The sequence below is a fragment of the Daphnia magna genome, linkage group LG7 (assembly GCF_020631705.1).
Source record: "Daphnia magna isolate NIES linkage group LG7, ASM2063170v1.1, whole genome shotgun sequence".
In the NCBI taxonomy this organism is placed as follows: Eukaryota; Metazoa; Arthropoda; class Branchiopoda; order Diplostraca; family Daphniidae; genus Daphnia; species Daphnia magna.
Window position 1 is genome coordinate 9,066,843 of NC_059188.1, and position 20,131 is coordinate 9,086,973.

At 38.3% G+C, this 20,131-nt stretch overlaps 7 protein-coding genes across 18 annotated transcripts; 3 read left to right on the forward strand and 4 right to left on the reverse strand.

Annotated features, from left to right (window-relative positions):
• Positions 1-262: 262 nt before the first annotated feature.
• On the forward strand, positions 263-1,542 carry LOC123474550. The gene is made up of 4 exons (XM_045176761.1): positions 263-287; positions 535-806; positions 876-966; positions 1,037-1,542. The coding sequence occupies exons 1-4, from the start codon at positions 263-265 to the stop codon at positions 1,120-1,122; spliced, it is 474 nt and encodes a 157-aa protein (XP_045032696.1). The 3' UTR covers positions 1,123-1,542.
• Positions 1,543-2,785: 1,243 nt separating this feature from the next.
• On the reverse strand, positions 2,786-3,541 carry LOC123474621 (DNA polymerase theta-like). 2 transcript variants are annotated; one of them, XM_045176894.1, is made up of 4 exons: positions 3,370-3,541; positions 3,032-3,299; positions 2,930-2,956; positions 2,786-2,873 (listed from the first exon to the last, which is right to left on the reverse strand). In XM_045176894.1, the coding sequence occupies exons 1-4, from the start codon at positions 3,403-3,405 to the stop codon at positions 2,824-2,826; spliced, it is 381 nt and encodes a 126-aa protein (XP_045032829.1). In that variant the 5' UTR covers positions 3,406-3,541; the 3' UTR covers positions 2,786-2,823. The 2 variants fall into 2 exon arrangements, with proteins under 2 accessions (XP_045032829.1, XP_045032830.1); XM_045176895.1 differs by lacking the exon at positions 2,930-2,956 and having other exon boundaries at positions 3,370-3,446.
• A 1,130-nt stretch (positions 3,542-4,671) lies between these two features.
• LOC123474612 (trichoplein keratin filament-binding protein-like) lies at positions 4,672-6,644 on the reverse strand. 2 transcript variants are annotated; one of them, XM_045176880.1, is made up of 5 exons: positions 5,723-6,644; positions 5,535-5,666; positions 5,253-5,474; positions 5,073-5,190; positions 4,672-5,018 (listed from the first exon to the last, which is right to left on the reverse strand). In XM_045176880.1, the coding sequence occupies exons 1-5, from the start codon at positions 6,526-6,528 to the stop codon at positions 4,725-4,727; spliced, it is 1,572 nt and encodes a 523-aa protein (XP_045032815.1). In that variant the 5' UTR covers positions 6,529-6,644; the 3' UTR covers positions 4,672-4,724. The 2 variants fall into 2 exon arrangements, with proteins under 2 accessions (XP_045032815.1, XP_045032813.1); XM_045176878.1 differs by having other exon boundaries at positions 4,768-5,018; positions 5,084-5,190; positions 5,723-6,641.
• Positions 6,645-8,649: 2,005 nt separating this feature from the next.
• LOC123474623 (DNA polymerase theta-like) lies at positions 8,650-10,246 on the forward strand. Of its 6 annotated transcripts, none has more exons than XR_006649501.1 (3): positions 8,650-9,071; positions 9,147-9,325; positions 9,859-10,246. XR_006649501.1 is itself a non-coding variant. In XM_045176898.1 (3 exons), exons 1-3 carry the CDS (start codon positions 8,698-8,700, stop codon positions 9,215-9,217), a joined length of 375 nt encoding a protein of 124 aa, XP_045032833.1. In that variant the 5' UTR covers positions 8,682-8,697; the 3' UTR covers positions 9,218-9,793. The 6 variants fall into 6 exon arrangements, 3 of the variants coding, with proteins under 3 accessions (XP_045032833.1, XP_045032834.1, XP_045032835.1); XR_006649502.1 differs by having other exon boundaries at positions 8,656-9,071; positions 9,230-9,325; XR_006649503.1 differs by having other exon boundaries at positions 8,657-9,063; positions 9,230-9,325.
• A 308-nt stretch (positions 10,247-10,554) lies between these two features.
• On the reverse strand, positions 10,555-12,095 carry LOC116926982. Of its 2 annotated transcripts, XM_032933905.2 has the most exons (6): positions 11,808-12,095; positions 11,560-11,690; positions 11,289-11,462; positions 11,131-11,221; positions 10,993-11,060; positions 10,555-10,924 (listed from the first exon to the last, which is right to left on the reverse strand). In XM_032933905.2, exons 1-6 carry the CDS (start codon positions 11,971-11,973, stop codon positions 10,907-10,909), a joined length of 648 nt encoding a protein of 215 aa, XP_032789796.2. In that variant the 5' UTR covers positions 11,974-12,095; the 3' UTR covers positions 10,555-10,906. The 2 variants fall into 2 exon arrangements, 1 of the variants encoding a protein (XP_032789796.2); XR_004396411.2 differs by lacking the exon at positions 11,560-11,690 and having other exon boundaries at positions 10,555-11,060; positions 11,808-12,085.
• A 3,041-nt stretch (positions 12,096-15,136) lies between these two features.
• LOC123474610 (trichoplein keratin filament-binding protein-like) lies at positions 15,137-17,164 on the reverse strand. Its single transcript, XM_045176875.1, has 5 exons — positions 16,242-17,164; positions 16,054-16,185; positions 15,772-15,993; positions 15,604-15,709; positions 15,137-15,538 (listed from the first exon to the last, which is right to left on the reverse strand). The coding sequence occupies exons 1-5, from the start codon at positions 16,949-16,951 to the stop codon at positions 15,245-15,247; spliced, it is 1,464 nt and encodes a 487-aa protein (XP_045032810.1). The 5' UTR covers positions 16,952-17,164; the 3' UTR covers positions 15,137-15,244.
• Positions 17,165-17,358: 194 nt separating this feature from the next.
• Positions 17,359-19,790, forward strand: LOC123474615 (RILP-like protein homolog). 4 transcript variants are annotated; one of them, XM_045176882.1, is made up of 7 exons: positions 17,359-17,815; positions 17,879-18,114; positions 18,180-18,304; positions 18,382-18,585; positions 18,675-18,850; positions 18,920-19,099; positions 19,200-19,790. In XM_045176882.1, the coding sequence occupies exons 1-7, from the start codon at positions 17,598-17,600 to the stop codon at positions 19,261-19,263; spliced, it is 1,203 nt and encodes a 400-aa protein (XP_045032817.1). In that variant the 5' UTR covers positions 17,359-17,597; the 3' UTR covers positions 19,264-19,790. The 4 variants fall into 4 exon arrangements, with proteins under 4 accessions (XP_045032817.1, XP_045032818.1, XP_045032820.1 ...); XM_045176883.1 differs by having other exon boundaries at positions 19,382-19,790; XM_045176884.1 differs by having other exon boundaries at positions 17,360-17,815; positions 17,879-18,090.
• Positions 19,791-20,131: the final 341 nt, after the last annotated feature.

Sequence of the window (20,131 nt, forward strand, 5' to 3'; positions counted from 1 at the left end):
TTGAAGGTCGGGAGCTTTCGGCTTTTTAAGCAGGGCAGTCATATTCTCCTCTTGAGAATTGACATCCCATGGTGGGAAAAATAATAAAGTTTTTCGTGTAACTGCATCAGTTGGAAAGTGAATGTGTCATGATACCTTTTTTTTTGTTAGCGTGAGGCTATATAATATTGATTTTACTGCTGGCTTTCTTTCTGTTGTACCAATGGGTTGGATGAGGTTTTTGTCTTCTAGTTATTCCTTGTGGCTGCAAGAAAGAAGCAAAATGAGTTTCATGCTGTCCCTGAGAGGTAATCTAAACATCAACCATCGTGCGTCAACTATCACAGATTTTACTTATCACGAAGGTTTTCCTATCTTTAAAATGCGGTATCAAGAGTTGTAATGTTTTGTATAATTTCTTACAGCTTCAATACCATGGCGTTCCATACCATATTCTTTACCAAAGATTGTGGTTGTATTCTTCAACTTATTGATTCTAAATAGGGAATTTTCACATTTGTCTAATAAGGGATTGGATTCAAGAATAAATTTAAGGGTGTTCAATTTATTTAAACATTTTGAAACATTTGTTAAAGTTATTGACAGCATGGTTATCTGATTGGGCTGGTTGTAATTTCTTTCTCTTTCTAAAGGTATGGGTTGTGCCTGTTCATTGCCTAAGATGCCATAAAGATGACTGGTTTTGGATCTGTGATTGTTATTCTGCCACAAGCGTTTTCATCAAGAAAGCCTGGCGTAAGATATGGCCTCCAGATGCATGTAATTGGCTAAGGAAACCGGCCAGAAGGCAGCTGATAAAGGACATGGTTTGTACTTGGGTGTATGATATGTCACTGTGCACAAGCTAAATGTGTTTTTTTTTCCCCCTTCTTCAGAAAGGAAAGAATCAGCAAAAGATGAAGCCTTCAGAGGAATTGAGTCAGAATGCTAAGGAAACCGGCCAGAATGCTAGTGCAAAAAGACAAGGTAAGACAAAATCTAAACACATCATGTGCAAATAGTTCAAATTCTGAATGCTACATTGTTATGTGTGCAGAGCCGCAAGAGTCAGCTAAGGACACAACACAGCAAGGAAAGGAGTTAATACAGGAGACAGGATCAAAGGTAGCAGAAAAAGGATGAGGTGAAAATCCAGTTCATCAAAGTTGCTATGCATTTTTTTCTGGTTAAAGTTAATCAGAACTAAATAAAGAATTCCCATGTGGTTGGTTTCTTCCACGTGCGGAAAAGACACATACGAGTTGAACGGAACCATATGAAGAATTCGGGCACGAGAAATTCTTGCCTCATCGGTCCCGTGCTACTCACCTGCCACCTAGTGCCAACCGAAGAGAACTTTCCCGGTCCTACGGCGGGACTGATGCACGTTCCATTCACGATCCGTGATTAACAATAGACCATACGATTTTTCTATTGTAGCGTTTTTCATATGTACAGTTATATTTTTATTTTGTATCAAACAAAGCTAATGAAAGCGATTTGTTTCCCTACAACATTGTAATTGCTGAACGCATTTATACACTAGAACATTAGTGAGATTTACATCATTGGTATTCATCAGTCTGGTATAATTTATATAGCTATTTAGTTGTTTAGCATAGAACATTGCTTCAATTGATTGCATTTGCCAATTAACATTGAATTGGGCAAGGTTGAAATCCACTTATCTTTACCGTTTTTAATTGCGTAGCAGGATGTAGCGTAAAATTTTTTAGTTTGCATTTCCATCACTAATGTTAATTTCCTAATTTCAATCTGAAATTCCATTAAAAGGAAATGCTCAAATATTCTGACTAGATGTTAGAAGTTTTGGTTAGCCAGTTTGGATTTTAGTTATTGAAAAAAAAAAAAAAAAGAAAAAAAAAGAAAAAAAAAAAAAAAAGGGTTGCGCTAAGCACTTGATTGACTTGCTATCGAGTAACCTCCAGACCTGCCCGGACGGAGATCATATTGCTGTACTATATGATCCACATCGTGACATCAGCTGAGGGCTCTTACCTCTCTATTCAGTCTTGCATTGCAATGGGGTGCCAATCCCATTCCAACGCTTGACCTTTCGAGTTGTAATTGGGAGTCAAGTAAGTCTGTATTCATTTGTTGGAAGACAAACCTCTTTTTTTTTTTTTTCCGACGCCTGTTAAGCATCTTGGTCATGACACAATAAAGTATCGTTTTCCAGCGGAGGAGAATATAAGAAGAATCATGATTGTAGCACACAGTTCCAGCGTTTTCCTTCTCTTGTCCTTACACAAAAAAAAAAAAAAAAGGGAAAATAATCTGAATAACAAAGGATGTGTTTGGATTCTCTTGTGTGTGTGTGTGTGTGATGCTAATCACACAAGTTTCCCTTCTATGGAGGTTTCTGCGTAATTTATATTTTCGACATACACCCACACTCGCTGCATCATATTGTGCAATCGAAAAGGATCAGACACGGCGATGATGTGATCGTTAACGTAAACCAACCTAGCGCAGTTGAAACCATGACGATGTGATTAATAAATTCTGAGAAAAAAGCTACCCAAAATAATTCGGGCGGGAAATAACAGAACACACCCTGGCGGGGTACTTTTGGTGTAACAAGTAATTTCTATCTATATGTTGAAATAAAGATTGCTTGCTTTTGGGTAGATCTAGTGAAGCTTTAGTTTAGAAAATATCTTGTCGTTTTCAAAAAGTTATCACAGCCTCAAATTTCAAATAAAGCTAAGAAATTTATCTACGCAGACTCAAGTCATAGGTACAACTGGATAAGGAATCAAAAGAGGCAATATTACCTTTCTGATTATGATGCAAACTGATGTATTCCAGAATAGGCCAATGTCAGCAGCTCAATTCATTTTCCTCCTGAATTTTTTTCCACATCGGTTGACCTGTCAAGAAAATTAGGCATCAACATCATCAAATCCATTCGTGCGGCACTGGTTAACTGTGTTTGTTATAAAGCTTTGTATACCTAAAAGGCATTGATGTAATCAGATTAGAAAGATTAGGCTATATCCTGAATTGACAACACACACGATTAACTTACTAGGATACGTTGCGTGGAAAGTGTTAACAAAGAGTTGAGCCTCTTCTTCCCCGACTTCCAACTGTTCGGCTAAACATTTACATCCCATGCCGTAAACAATCCCGTAGCAGATTTGTTTCGCTTTTTGCCTTTCATCGTCTCTGACTTCTTCTTGCTTTTTCTTTTTCCAAACCGATACAATGCCGCGGAAAACATCGCCATCGGGTTGGCTAAGAACAGAACAAAGACCTGCGTCTTCGCTCAAATGCGCCAATATTCGAAGTTCCAACTGAGAATAATCCGCCGAAAGCAAGATAGTTCCTATATTTGAAGTACAAACTTTTTAAAAATTAACCTGCCATCAATGCCCAGTTAAGCAGACAGCAGACAGCCATCAAAAGATTTCATAGAAATATGCTACTCATATGCCACCTGGTGGCAACCGAAGAGTAACTTCTAGGTCTTATGGCGGGATTGGTATACATGTTCCAGTCACGATCCGTGAGTGCAACCGTTTCCGTTTCTATTGTAGCATTTTTTGCGTGTCAAAATTTGTTTAGCACAATTGAGATTCTTAATAATAAGTAACACAGCAAGTGACGAATAAAGTTCATTTTTTATTATTGTCAATCTAGTTCACCGTGTTTGCGAAATTTAGCATTAAAGCTAAACTGACGCCATAATGAGCTGTAGCTTTTTTCGATCATCTATGAGACAGTATAAAAGACTTGATGAAGCACATTTCGTATGGTAAGTATGATAGGTAAGTATACGCTTAGTCGGGTTGGTGCAGTGGTTCGAGTGACATCAGCTTGCAGCTATCACTTGTGACTCCAAATCACGAACCAAGCACACGGTCATTCCTCCAATAATGTGACCGTACTTAGTGCTCGTTGCATTCAAATCCGTTCGAATCAACGTCCTGACTTTTTCTTTCAGGCACGGGCATGGCCTAGGTGATAGTTCCCGGCGGCGCTCAACCGTGATTAGTCTCAATATTTTTGAACGTCTTCCTAGACACTTTAAGTGTAAATCTTAAGGAAAACTTAGAGTCGTTATTGAATGGTGAACTTGAGTGCAGTCCATTGACAGGTGGTAGGAAATTCATATTGGAGTATGAAATTCATATTGGAATATGAATTTCGCTGGAAATACCAATTGGGTAGTCTAACAGAAGACTGGCATTCTTTATAGAACACTGTCTACAGAGAAAAAGGAGTATAACTACAATTGGAAAAAGTTATTTATAAGAGCTCTTAGAAAAGCACGGAAAAGTTTAAGTTAAAACATAGCTAAACACTAAAAAATAATTGCATTTCACGATTAAGATTTAGGTCTGTGTTGGCCGGGCCTTCGCAGGAAATTGACTCCAACGCGCAGCCAAATTTCGTCATGATACTTGACAAGTCACAATTCTGTCGATACTACCCATCTCTTTTCTCCAATTTTGGATGTGAGTTGATTCAGTTGTAACTTTTCACTCACGTCCGGGTTTTTAGTTGATAGAGTAGGGTACATAGCACTCATTGTAAGATCACTTTGAAAAGCACCTAGAAAAGTGGCGTAGCCTACTCCTAATGCTTCCGTTGGTATTTTTTTCAATACAATTTTTGCGTACTAGTATATTTTAAAAACTACACAAAGGGTATTATCCATAAAAGGAAAAAACATGACAAGTGCTTCGAATTTGAAAAGGAATGAAGTATTTATGATATTAAAGTTTGAGTTTATCCATTGATATATTCCAATGTTTTTGGCTGTGAGCTGCTTCCATGATTTCTTGATGTTTGCGTTTTTGCTCTTCTTGCCTAATTAATTCTTCTTCACTACGTTGTTTTTGATGAATTTGGGCTAACAGATCCACTTTCGTTTGAAACTGTTTAGTTTTGGTCTCCATCTCTTTCATCTTCATTTGATTGTGGTAGCCCTCGAGCGAGCGAATAAGTTCCTCCCGATCAAGTATAAGTCGCTCCCTTTCTTGTCGTGCTACAAGTAGTCTCTCGTCAATCTAAAAGAATTTGAACTATGTAGAACAAGCGGTTTAAATTATTCATATAAAGACAGGTGCCTTGCCTGTTTTTTTCTGGATCGTTATCACGTCTTCCATTAACTTTTTGCGAGCTAATCTTTCAACTTCCCACTCTGATTCTCTTTTTTCCCACAGTTTTTTTGCCTCTTCCCTATCAAAAGAGATGCGTTAAAATTCATTTCTTCACTTAAAAGGAAAGGAAGCATGAATTACTGGAACAAAAACTCGCTCTGCTGCAAACGTTCTTTCTCAATTTGACGATGGTTTTCAACGAGTTCTAAAAATCGCATTATATCCTGACGTGTTTTTTCTTTTTGTTGTGCACGATCACTTTCAGCAAGTTTTTCCACGAAACTCATTTCTCTTTCCAGATCAGCGGTCACTTCTTTCGAACGTTGCCTCAGTTTTGCCAAATGTTGTTTGGTCAAAAATTCTCTAAAAATACGCATTGTTTTATCAAAAACAATTGATACAGAAAAAATAAAAGCATTGTACCCATTTTGTTTTCTTTTTGCTCTTTCTTCTTCTTTTATCTGTATTTCTTCTTTGATAGCCTCCAACCCTGCAGCTTCTGCCATCAATCTCTCCTGTTCTCGTCGTTTTTCATTCGCATCAAAGTCCATTGCCCTATGAGTAGAACATCATAACATGAAAATGAAGAAGTACAAAAATATCCTATATACCTCAATTGTTCAACTTGAGCATCCAAATCTTTTTTCCACTGCTGTTTCTTTTCCAATTCCATCTGTCGTTCAAGTTCATTCCTTCTCTTTTCTTCTTGAACCAAGCGTTCCATTTGTGCAGCCTCCCTTTTCTTTTCTTCCATTAACCTAGCTTTCTCCTCTTCTTTCTGTTGTAGCTGTATCGTCCACATTTCTTTCTGTTGTTGTTTTTTCAATTCAGATTCAAACACTCTGAAAGAATCATTGGTAGATTTCCACTTTTCGTGCTCCTTGTTTTCTAAGAATTCACTCAGTTTTGCACTTTTAGAGTGCCGAAAATGTTGTACTTTTTCTTTCATACATTCCCATTTTTGCTTTTCTTCTTCTTTTTGAATTCTTTTCATTGCCTCTTCTTCCTTTAATCTATCTGCTTGATATAACTTTTTAAGTTTTATTCTTCGAGTTTCCACATCTATTTCTGTTTCACGGAGTTTGGACTGACGATGGCTCAACTGTGCACTTCTTGGGGATGTCCAATCGTCAAACTTCTCGGTTTGTATGTTACAATTTTGAAAATACTTGTCGTTTGATCGAGCTGTCTCGGTTCGGCAAGTTTCAGCTTCACGTTTACGAATGATTTCATTATTTTCTAATCGCATGATGGTTCGATTGATACAATATGGTATCAACAAAACGAAAAAGACATGGTCGATGAGAAAAAAGGAAAACCAACCACCTGAAGCGATAAAAACAGGGGTACGCAAACATGAGAACCTACGGAAATGCTTGTGTGCATTTGAATTAACGCAAATTTTACATTTACTCATTTAGTTCGGCTAGTTCTCCATTCCCTTATCGAGATTTTAAAACTCTACAGATCCGTATCTGTCCTTTTGAACAGATGACTAACGAAGGCAGGTTTACTTTCCATCGTAATTAATCAGACCGTGTTCGATTCACGCCACCTACCGATTAGCGTGCTTTTCATGCCTGGAATTTGGCACATAGCATTTGACTCGTAGCAAACGTCATTTCGGCACTGCATTTTCAACTTCTCTTTTGGAACCAGGATAATTAAAGTTTTTAGCGTTTTGAGCTTTTAATCTAAACCGTTCCTACTACTATTCTTGTATAACATTTACCAATTGTAATGAAAACAATGAGTGATGCAAAACTAAGTTTATTCGATGTTGTCAGAAAAAGGTAAGGTATAGCTACACAATGGAAAGGCGTACAACTTGTTATGTGATCAATCACGAAGAAAGGAGCCAGTCTTAAAACGTGAGGCCCACCGAGTTGCTGGATTCGGATCTTGATCGGTTCTGAGAAACAAAAGAAAAACGGGTAAACAGTTTTCCATCTCATTATCCACGGTTGAGCGCCGTCGGGAACTTCCCCCTAGGCCCTGCCCGTGCTCCTTTTTGGTCCGTAGACCGAGGCGGAAGTTAGTTCCTCAAATTACACTACACCAATTAAAATACGATGGCCGCTTAGGCCTGTTGTTAAGTCCGTTGGAGTGATATCTACATGCTCGACGCGATACTATCACGACGGGCCACACGTACAATCCGTCTGCTCGTTGAGCGGCTCTTACCATCCGTTGACTTAACTGGTTTACTTACCTTTGGTAAAAAGCCGATTGAGTTAAGACGATACGTGTGTGCACTGGGATCAGTGTTTAACCTATTAGCATTGACCCAAAGGCAATCCCTAGGCCAATGTCGCATGTAGCCTACACTCATGTCCTTGTTGGTCCACCTATATCACCACGAGTCAAAAGGCAGGCCTAAAAATGCTCAAAAGAATTAGGGCCGTTTAGGCCTTCGTTGGGGAGTGATAGACGTACATGCTCGTCCCGATATTATCAAGACCGGCCACCGTAGCGCCATACCCATTAAACGGCCGTTACCATTGACTTGCCAATTGCCTTTTTGTTTTGTTTTTGGGTAACAGCCGGCTGGTGTATGAACGATACTAGTGTGCACTGGGACAGTGTTTAACCTTTCTACTTTTTTATTACCATGTAGACTTCGGTAATATCGCATGTACGTCATCACTCCCATTATCCCCCTGCAAAATGAACATTTGGAATTAGCAACGTAATCGTAATACCGTTTACAGACTCGTGAATCCCCGGGATCTCTTCTCTGCAACTCGAACTGTTCTTCTATAGGAGCCGGTCCGACTCCTATATTAAAGGAAACTGACACGCGTGATTCCAATAATGTTTGGGAACTTACGGCGTCCGCCACCAGGGGGCGACGAAAGGTATTGGCTCTCTTTCATGATATTCAAGTTGAATTAATCGTTAATGGCCATCAAAGTATTATTAATAGAAAGAATAACAGCATTCTGTGTTAATTGTTTGTAAATTGCAATAGTATCTGCAAAAGAAATCGGATTGGTTTTCCACCGTGTTGTGGGTTTTACCGTGACGTTGGTTTGACATATCCCACGCAGTGCTAGTTTTCACTTAAATCAATCACTTCCGAGGATCCATAAGTTATTTGCACGACTCTATTTGGATTTTATAAACAAAACCACGTAGGCCTACGGTTTGCGAAAACGACGAGAATGGAAACATTAGTCAATGCGAGCAATGAAAAAAGCAGTTCGATGGGAGACACTATTTGGCAACGTAAATTACCGACGATAGTTTACAATGATACTCTTCTCTTTATGACGTCGCAAATTAAAATAACGGTTAAGAAACCAGACGTTCAACATCCTTACTGCAGCAGTATGATTGGCTGGGCGGATCGTGAATGGAACGTGTATCAGTCCCGCCGTAAGACCGGGAAGGTTCTCTTCGGTTGGCACTAGGTGGCACGTGAGTAGCACGGGACCGATGAGGCAAGAATTCGAAGTCCATTTAGGGGGGTGGGGAGGGGGGGTTTGTACCTTGCTTTGGGGTTGTAGTTAGGTATTTTAACGTAGGCACAAGATGGGCATATGCCAGGTGGCATATGAGTAGCATATTTCTATGAAATCTTTTTATGGCTGTCTGCTGTCTGCTTAACTGGGCATTGATGGCAGGTTAATTTTTAAAAAGTTTGTACTTCAAATATAGGAACTATCTTGCTTTCGGCGGATTATTCTCAGTTGGAACTTCGAATATTGGCGCATTTGAGCGAAGACGCAGGTCTTTGTTCTGTTCTTAGCCAACCCGATGGCGATGTTTTCCGCGGCATTGTATCGGTTTGGAAAAAGAAAAAGCAAGAAGAAGTCAGAGACGATGAAAGGCAAAAAGCGAAACAAATCTTCTACGGGATTGTTTACGGCATGGGATGTAAAAGTTTAGCCGAACAGTTGGAAGTCGGGGAAGAAGAGGCTCAACTCTTTGTTAACACTTTCCACGCAAGGTATCCTAGTAAGTTAATCGTGTGTGTTGTCGATTCTGGATATAGCCTAATCTTTCTAATCTGATTACATCAATGCCTTTTAGGTATACAAAGCTTTATAACAAACACAGTTAACCAGTGCCGCACGAATGGATTTGATGATGTTGATGCCTAATTTTCTTGACAGGTCAACCGATGTGGAAAAAAATTCAGGAGGAAAATGAATTGAACTGCTGACATTGGCCTATTCTGGAATACATCAGTTTGCATCATAATCAGAAAGGTAATATTGCCTCTTTTAATTCCTTATCCAGTTGTAGCTATGACTTGAGTCTGCGTAGATAAATTTCTTAGCTTTATTTGAAATTTGAGGCTGTGATAACTTTTTGAAAACGACAAGATATTTTCTAAACTAAAACTTCACTAGATCTACCCAAAAGCAAGCAATCTTTATTTCAACATATAGATAGAAATTACTTGTTACACCAAAAGTACCCCGCCAGGGTGTGTTCTGTTATTTCCCGCCCGAATTATTTTGGGTAGCTTTTTTCTCAGAATTTATTAATCACATCGTCATGGTTTCAACTGCGCTAGGTTGGTTTACGTTAACGATCACATCATCGCCGTGTCTGATCCTTTTCGATTGCACAATATGATGCAGCGAGTGTGGGTGTATGTCGAAAATATAAATTACGCAGAAACCTCCATAGAAGGGAAACTTATGTGATTAGCATCACACACACACACACACAAGAGAATCCAAACACATCCTTTGTTATTCAGATTATTTTCCCTTTTTTTTTTTTTTTGTGTAAGGACAAGAGAAGGAAAACGCTGGAACTGTGTGCTACAATCATGATTCTTCTTATATTCTCCTCCGCTGGAAAACGATACTTTATTGTGTCATGACCAAGATGCTTAACAGGCGTCGGAAAAAAAAAAAAAGAGGTTTGTCTTCCAACAAATGAATACAGACTTACTTGACTCCCAATTACAACTCGAAAGGTCAAGCGTTGGAATGGGATTGGCACCCCATTGCAATGCAAGACTGAATAGAGAGGTAAGAGCCCTCAGCTGATGTCACGATGTGGATCATATAGTACAGCAATATGATCTCCGTCCGGGCAGGTCTGGAGGTTACTCGATAGCAAGTCAATCAAGTGCTTAGCGCAACCCTTTTTTTTTCTTTTTTTTTTCTTTTTTTTTTTCCTTTTTCAATAAATAAAATCCAAACTGGCTAACCAAAACTTCTAACATCTAGTCCGAATATTTGAGCATTTCCTTTTAATGGAATTTCAGATTGAAATTAGGAAATTAACATTAGTGATGGAAATGCAAACTAAAAAATTTTACGCTACATCCTGCTACGCAATTAAAAACGGTAAAGATAAGTGGATTTCAACCTTGCCCAATTCAATGTTAATTGGCAAATGCAATCAATTGAAGCAATGTTCTATGCTAAACAACTAAATAGCTATATAAATTATACCAGACTGATGAATACCAATGATGTAAATCTCACTAATGTTCTAGTGTATAAATGCGTTCAGCAATTACAATGTTGTAGGGAAACAAATCGCTTTCATTAGCTTTGTTTGATACAAAATAAAAATATAACTGTACATATGAAAAACGCTACAATAGAAAAATCGTATGGTCTATTGTTAATCACGGATCGTGAATGGAACGTGTATCAGTCCCGCCGTAGGACCGGGAAAGTTCTCTTCGGTTGGCACTAGGTGGCAGGTGAGTAGCACGGGACCGATGAGGCAAGAATTTCTCGTGCCCGAATTCTTCATATGGTTCCGTTCAACTCGTATGTGTCTTTTCCGCACGTGGAAGAAACCAACCACATGGGAATTCTTTATTTAGTTCTGATTAACTTTAACCAGAAAAAAATGCATAGCAACTTTGATGAACTGGATTTTCACCTCATCCTTTTTCTGCTACCTTTGATCCTGTCTCCTGTATTAACTCCTTTCCTTGCTGTGTTGTGTCCTTAGCTGACTCTTGCGGCTCTGCACACATAACAATGTAGCATTCAGAATTTGAACTATTTGCACATGATGTGTTTAGATTTTGTCTTACCTTGTCTTTTTGCACTAGCATTCTGGCCGGTTTCCTTAGCATTCTGACTCAATTCCTCTGAAGGCTTCATCTTTTGCTGATTCTTTCCTTTCTGAAGAAGGGGAAAAAAAACACATTTAGCTTGTGCACAGTGACATATCATACACCCAAGTACAAACCATGTCCTTTATCAGCTGCCTTCTGGCCGGTTTCCTTAGCCAATTACATGCATCTGGAGGCCATATCTTACGCCAGGCTTTCTTGATGAAAACGCTTGTGGCAGAATAACAATCACAGATCCAAAACCAGTCATCTTTATGGCATCTTAGGCAATGAACAGGCACAACCCATACCTTTAGAAAGAGAAAGAAATTACAACCAGCCCAATCAGATAACCATGCTGTCAATAACTTTAACAAATGTTTCAAAATGTTTAAATAAATTGAACACCCTTAAATTTATTCTTGAATCCAATCCCTTATTAGACAAATGTGAAAATTCCCTATTTAGAATCAATAAGTTGAAGAATACAACCACAATCTTTGGTAAAGAATATGGTATGGAACGCCATGGTATTGAAGCTGTAAGAAATTATACAAAACATTACAACTCTTGATACCGCATTTTAAAGATAGGAAAACCTTCGTGATAAGTAAAATCTGTGATAGTTGACGCACGATGGTTGATGTTTAGATTACCTCTCAGGGACAGCATGAAACCCATTTTGCTTCTTTCTTGCAGCCACAAGGAATAACTAGAAGACAAAAACCTCATCCAACCCATTGGTACAACAGAAAGAAAGCCAGCAGTAAAATCAATATTATATAGCCTCACGCTAACAAAAAAAAAGGTATCATGACACATTCACTTTCCAACTGATGCAGTTACACGAAAAACTTTATTATTTTTCCCACCATGGGATGTCAATTCTCAAGAGGAGAATATGACTGCCCTGCTTAAAAAGCCGAAAGCTCCCGACCTTCAAGCAACAAGTTTCAAACAACCTGCCATCTAGGGGTAAAAATCGACAGTATATTTTGAAACCTGAACTCAGTTGCTTCCAGCTAATCAACCATTCAAATTTTTCTCACTGATAAACGCAAAGTCTTTGATTTCCCATCTAGTTCAGTCTTACCATTCAAAAGACAAACGATACAAAGCTGAACATACATAGTACATTGACAAGTCATCAAATTGGGTTCTTACTCTGAAATGCTGCTTTCTGGAACCTCAGCTGCTTACTCTTTCCAACACTTAAGGCAAAACAGACAGATGAACATGTGACAACTAAAATGAAACGATAGCATTACTTTTCTAAATGGCCGTCTAGGGCTAGAATGTTTACGAAGTATATCAATTGTAAGATTCGAAACCTTGATAAACTTGTCTTTGGCTTCACCAAAAGGCAAGAAAGTACTAACAAATTAGCAAAATCGGTTAAAACATTGGAACTGCTAAATTCACATTGGCCGCTGAAATTGAGAACTTCATATGACTTGAAGACAGAAAAATGGTATGTGGCTGCTACGCTTCAGTCCGCAGCTATTTTAACAATTCGCTGAAACGGCATAGTTTCGAGAACTTTGTTGAACTTCAGTACTTCGTAATAGTGTAGCCTATTATTTTTAATCTGTGTTGCGCGGACTGCTGCAACCATGTTATGACTACTAAAGCCTAACGTATTCCGTCCGCTCGATTGGCACAAGATATTGTTTGTCTAACGGATTCAGAGTACTAATTAGTAAAAATCATACTTGAAAATTTATAAACATATACATCCTATGACTGAAATGGTTGCGATACCTCATACTTTAACTCACGCGTTCTATTTTGGAAATAAAAGTTTAATAGATTACCGACAAAATCAATCGAAAAGGGAAACGACGTAGTTACCAATAAGTTGGCTGGCTCGGGTGAACTTTGGCTTATGCCTGCAAAGCAAACAGCGCTTAATAAGTAATATTATTGATTAACCTTATACGATAACAAGATGGCTTTAAAATATTTTCTTGATTTGAAGGTAAACGGTTTTGAAGTTCGGATGAAAATGGATACGGGTTGCCATAATTCTATCATCAACAAACGCATATGGCAACAGATGGGCGAGCCGGAATTAACGCACAGCTCGAGATTAAGAAAATCAGCCCTTGGATCAGTATCCATCAAAGGGGAATTCAACGCAAAGATAACGCTCGCCGAGGAGGAATATGTCTTGCCGATTCAAGTAGCCGACAACGAAACTACGCGAAGTCTGCTGGGACGGAGGTGCATTCCAACTCTGTTAAATATTAACTGGAACGCATTTTTCAACAATCGAACCATCACAAGGCTTTCCCAGATCTGCCGTCGAACCCAGCTCAAGTTGCGTGCCGATGCGATGAGGTATAGATCTAATCTCCTCTACATCAATTTGGTAATGGAAAAAACGGTGATGGTCTCGTGAGATGTGAACGGCGGACCCACACCTGTACCACGAGAGCACCACGAGAGTACCACGTATCCACCGGCTGCCATGCCAGTTCGATCGAAACTAAAATTGCATTTGTACAATACAAAAGCATTTACTAGATTATAACAGAACGAATCTGTTCAGGCATGAGTCTTCTTGTCGTTTCTGCCGTTTTCTGTCATCTATAGAAAACAAGGCGAATATGACGTGCACAATACGACATACTGACTGCAGTAACCAACCAGCTAGTCATTTTCACTTCCATACAATCGCCAAAGTAACGGGCCGAACGACAGCCATCAAAAGATTTCATAGAAATATGCTACTCATGAGTAGCATAATATATGCTATATATATATATGTATAAAATATGCTATATATATATAACATATGCATATGCCACCTGGTGGCAACCGAAGAGTAACTTCTAGGTCTTATGGCGGGATTGGTATACATGTTCCAGTCACGATCCGTGAGTGCAACCGTTTCCGTTTCTATTGTAGCATTTTTTGCGTGTCAAAATTTGTTTAGCACAATTGAGATTCTTAATAATAAGTAACACAGCAAGTGACGAATAAAGTTCATTTTTTATTATTGTCAATCTAGTTCACCGTGTTTGCGAAATTTAGCATTAAAGCTAAACTGACGCCATAATGAGCTGTAGCTTTTTTCGATCATCTATGAGACAGTATAAAAGACTTGATGAAGCACATTTCGTATGGTAAGTATGTTGGTAAGTATACGCTTAGTCGGGTTGGTGCAGTGGTTCGAGTGACATCAGCTTGCAGCTATCACTTGTGACTCCAAATCACGAACCAAGCACACGGTCATTCCTCCAATAATGTGACCGTACTTAGTGCTCGTTGCATTCGAATCCGTTCGAATCAACGTCCTGACTTTTTCTTTCAGGCACGGGCATGGCCTAGGTGATAGTTCCCGGCGGCGCTCAACCGTGATTAGTCTCAATATTTTTTGAACGTCTTCCTAGACACTTTAAGTGTAAATCTTAAGGAAAACTTAGAGTCGTTATTGAATGGTGAACTTGAGTGCAGTCCATTGACAGGTGGTAGGAAATTCATATTGGAGTATGAAATTCATATTGGAATATGAATTTCGCTGGAAATACCAATTGGGTAGTCTAACAGAAGACTGGCATTCTTTATAGAACACTGTCTACAGAGAAAAAGGAGTATAACTACAATTGGAAAAAGTTATTTATAAGAGCTCTTAGAAAAGCACGGAAAAGTTTAAGTTAAAACATAGCTAAACACTAAAAAATAATTGCATTTCACGATTAAGATTTAGGTCTGTGTTGGCCGGGCCTTCGCAGGAAATTGACTCCAACGCGCAGCCAAATTTCGTCATGATACTTGACAAGTCACAATTCTGTCGATACTACCCATCTCTTTTCTCCAATTTTGGATGTGAGTTGATTCAGTTGTAACTTTTCACTCACGTCCGGGTTTTTAGTTGATAGAGTAGGGTACATAGCACTCATTGTAAGATCACTTTGAAAAGCACCTAGAAAAGTGGCGTAGCCTACTCCTAATGCTTCCGTTGGTATTTTTTTCAATACAATTTTTGCGTACTAGTATATTTTAAAAACTACACAAAGGGTATTATCCATAAAAGGGAAAAAACATGACAAGTGCTTCGAATTTGAAAAGGAATGAAGTATTTATGATATTAAAGTTTGAGTTTATCCATTGATATATTCCAATGTTTTTGGCTGTGAGCTGCTTCCATGATTTCTTGATGTTTGCGTTTTTGCTCTTCTTGCCTAATTAATTCTTCTTCACTACGTTGTTTTTGATGAATTTGGGCTAACAGATCCACTTTCGTTTGAAACTGTTTAGTTTTGGTCTCCATCTCTTTCATCTTCATTTGATTGTGGTAGCCCTCGAGCGAGCGAATAAGTTCCTCCCGATCAAGTATAAGTCGCTCCCTTTCTTGTCGTGCTACAAGTAGTCTCTCGTCAATCTAAAAGAATTTGAACTATGTAGAACAAGCGGTTTAAATTATTCATATAAAGACAGGTGCCTTGCCTGTTTTTTCTGGATCGTTATCACGTCTTCCATTAACTTTTTGCGAGCTAATCTTTCAACTTCCCACTCTGATTCTCTTTTTTCCCACAGTTTTTTTGCCTCTTCCCTATCAAAAGAGATGCGTTAAAATTCATTTCTTCACTTAAAAGGAAAGGAAGCATGAATTACTGGAACAAAAACTCGCTCTGCTGCAAACGTTCTTTCTCAATTTGACGATGGTTTTCAACGAGTTCTAAAAATCGCATTATATCCTGACGTGTTTTTTCTTTTTGTTGTGCACGATCACTTTCAGCAAGTTTTTCCACGAAACTCATTTCTCTTTCCAGATCAGCGGTCACTTCTTTCGAACGTTGCCTCAGTTTTGCCAAATGTTGTTTGGTCAAAAATTCTCTAAAAATACGCATTGTTTTATCAAAAACAATTGATACAGAAAAAATAAAAGCATTGTACCCATTTTGTTTTCTTTTTGCTCTTTCTTCTTCTTTTATCTGTATTTCTTCTTTGATAGCCTCCAACCCTGCAGCTTCTGCCATCAATCTCTCCTGTTCTCGTCGTTTTTCATTCGCATCAAAGTCCATTGCCCTATGAGTAGAACATCATAACATGAAAATGAAGAAGTACAAAAATATCCTATATACCTCAATTGTTCAACTTGAGCATCCAAATCTTTTTTCCACTGCTGTTTCTTTTCCAATTCCATCTTTCGTTCAAGTTCATTCCTTCTCTTTTCTTCTTGAACCAAGCGTTCCATTTGTGCAGCCTCCCTTTTCTTTTCTTCCATTAACCTAGCTTTCTCCTCTTCTTTCTGTTGTAGCTGTATCGTCCACATTTCTTTCTGTTGTTGTTTTTTCAATTCAGATTCAAACACTCTGAAAGAATCATTGGTAGATTTCCACTTTTCGTGCTCCTTGTTTTCTAAGAATTCACTCAGTTTTGCACTTTTAGAGTGGCGAAAATGTTGTACTTTTTCTTTCATACATTCCCATTTTTGCTTTTCTTCTTCTTTTTGAATTCTTTTCATTGCCTCTTCTTCCTTTAATCTATCTGCTTGATATAACTTTTTAAGTTTTATTCTTCGAGTTTCCACATCTATTTCTGTTTCACGTAGTTTGGACTGACGATGGCTCAACTGTGCACTTCTTGGGGATGTCCAATCGTCAAACTTCTCGGTTTGTATGTTACAATTTTGAAAATACTTGTCGTTTGATCGAGCTGTCTCGGTTCGGCGAGTTTCAGCTTCACGTTTACGAATGATTTCATTTTCTAATCGCATTTTCATAACGGGCAGCGAAGCGCTGTACCGGTCCATATTCGAATAACCACTACGAGGTCGATATGAATTGCTCATTTCCGGAAAAAGTATACGAGTACCTCAATTTCTAAAGTAAAATTCGATGAAAGTTTGTGAAACGCGAACAAGTTAAGTGAATATCTTGTTTTCAAAAACTGTTGTTGTGATCGTATCTATGACAACGAAGTTGCCACGTCGTTAGTATTCCATTTAACAGAATCTGAAAAAACCAAAAAGGCCTAGGGCGATTCTAGTTCTAAAGGCTTGCTGAAAGTGGATTTGAAAATGATTTATCAAATTAAAACAAATACCAACGTATATTTTTTTGTTAATGAAAGTGGTTAGTATTTCAGACTGAACTCCTCAAGAACTGTTTTCTACAAAGTCGATATCCTAGCTTTGGTTCAATGACGTCATTTGCTCTCCGCTGTTTATCACTAAGAAGAGGCCCTTTAAAGTCAGTGCGTAGGAAGGGTTTCTACGAAACACATCCCAGTTGGGTTGTTTGTTCTTTAGTGAAGAGAATGAATAAATAATTTCGATATTTCAACGTTTTCACAAGTTTATGGCCACTTTCGCCAAACTTTTACCAAGATTACAAATTTTTAAACCACGGATCTTGACAACCGTACGTGAAACATTTCTGAATTGGAGTACTGAACTGTGAAACAAAGTCTTATGTGCCAAAATCCAAGAAATCAACATGCCTTTACCTACAGCAAGATGTGTGGAAGATCAACAAGACTCCTCTTCTGAGTATGATTCTCTTCCTGACATTTCTGTTGTGGATGTGTTTGATCTTGCCTCTGATGTTGGTAATGAGTTAGAAAAAATTATAAATATCCACGGGAATGAACTAGTCCAAGGTTTGATGCAAAAGGTGATTAGAGTTCTGGAGTTGCTTGATAAAACCTCTAAAAGGTAAGTCACCAATGAAAAAATTTTTAGAAAAACTTAGTTTTCTTAAAAATAATATTATTGTAGGCAAGAATCAGAGCGACAACTTGTAGAAGAGTTACAGAGTAATATCAGTCTTCTTGAACGTGAGAAAAGAGAAAAAGCTGTTGACAGGTTACGTTATGAAAGGGAAATTGAACAGCTGGAAGAAAACTGGAAAAAAGAAACACAAGAACTTCTTGGGAAAATTACCAGAGTTCAAGAAGAAAACAAGCGATTATCTTCCTCATTGAAAGAGAGTAAAGAAAAAATTGTTTCAAAAAGTAATTTTCCTGTTTTTATCATGATTTATTAATAATATTATAAATTCTTGGCCAATTCATATTAGAACCTGTACTCAAAGAACCTGATTGGGACATATTTGAAAAGCTCAGGGAAGCTAATGAGAAACAGAGAGATCTGTTGCGCTGTAGGGATAAGGAGTACCAAGATAAAGTTGCTGAAAATGAATCTGTAAATTTTCATTTATAATTTACTAAAAATAATTTATTGATACACAAATAAGGCAAGGCTAATTTGAGTATTGATAGTTACAAAATCAGGTGGAACGCTTGACGGAGATTAATAAAGAATTACGGAGAAAGCAAAGTCACATGTCTCAGCAAATGAGAACATTAGTTGAAGAGAGAGCGGATTTGCAGGCTTTACACCAAGAGCAGTCGAGGAACTTAACTGCACTACAAAAGCGACTGGGCGTTGCACAACGAGACAATGAAGATTTGATTCAGTGCCAGGTAACTGGCAATGTCTGTGCGGACATGTACCTTGTATTTAATGTACATTTACTTATGTTATTTTTTCCTTTTTCTTTTCTTCTATGAAGAACGATGTGCCAGATCTCACCAATAAAATTGTCATTGACATCAATGATCCGAACCGTCCTCGGTTCACCATAGCTGAGCTAAAAGAGATTCTTTGTGAACGAAATGAGCTGAAAGCTCGCAATAGTGATTTGGTTGATGAATTAGCGCTATACAGGCCCAGCAAAAATCATTCCAAGTAAGAACATTTTTTACTCAAAGTTGAACTTTTATGTTCAATTGCTTTCCGTTCCTGTCGATATGGAAGTCCTGAAAGGGTATCACCCACAAATGGCGGTTCAATTGTTTCTTCCGCTGATCTTCTTGTATCAGAAACTGACGAATCTTCTACTGATCTACCGGTTCAGGGCCCTCTGCCCTACGAACCGGATGATGCGCCATGGAAACGTCCTACTTCCAGACGAAAGGAGTCGAGCATAAGGAAATTGTAAGTCTATTGGGATTCCGAAATATTTGAACTTCGCTGCGTTTTGGCTTGTCGAATTCTTTTCTTTTTCAGTTCTATTTTTGTTTTTTTTTGTTTTTAGGTTTTCTACTTTGTCTTCTTTCCCTCGTTTATTAGCTCCGCGCACTGTAGATGGTGCAAAATGACCTGAAGTTTCCCAACTTGTGATATTTTGCTAGCCATTGTCCTTGTATATTGGTTCGGATAAACCGAACAGAGTGTACAGCGGTATAATTTTGTAACGTCCATTGCTTTCTCTTTCAGGTTTAAAAAACTTGTTACGTTGCCAAGTACGGGACTTTTGAATCCACAGTGACGAGTACCAAAAGTTGGTTGACTGGTTTCCCCAAAAAACATATGCCGAACAAAGTTTCTCGTAGCAATTTTAGTTTAAAATCGACTGTCATTTATTCGCGGTGTTTTAAAGTTTGCGTCATTTCCATTAAATGTGGCCATAGGTATCCAAGCGATCTGTAAACGTTATAGGCGTTCTGCCAATGCCGTTCTAGAATCTAGTGATCTGTTCGATCATCGATAGTAAACCAAATACTATGTATCCAACATAACTACATGAGATACTCCTCCACTACTATATCCAAAGACTAAAGACATTTATTATTAGGAAGTTTGATTTGCCATTAACGATGTGAAATACACACATTAAAAAAAAGAACACTGTTGTGCAGATGGGTTTCTGATTTATTCCTACACTGTCTTGGCTCCAATCTTCACCTCCACTTTCTTGGCTCCACTGCCCATAATTATGCTGTTATCTCTTAGTTAACTTCATTTTCACCAAAGAAACGTGCTGCAGAAATACAATGTAGGCTTTAATTCCGTTTCTGTACAAATTATGCTACTACTCGAATTTTTTGGTTGAACAATGGGTACAATTCAACTGTAAAGTTTTTCAAGGACAATTCGGTAGTTGATGCTGCTTCCTGGCATTCTCCAGTCATGACGTTCTTTTTATGCGAGTTTGCATCAAATAGCCTAGGGCTTGCACTTTTAACA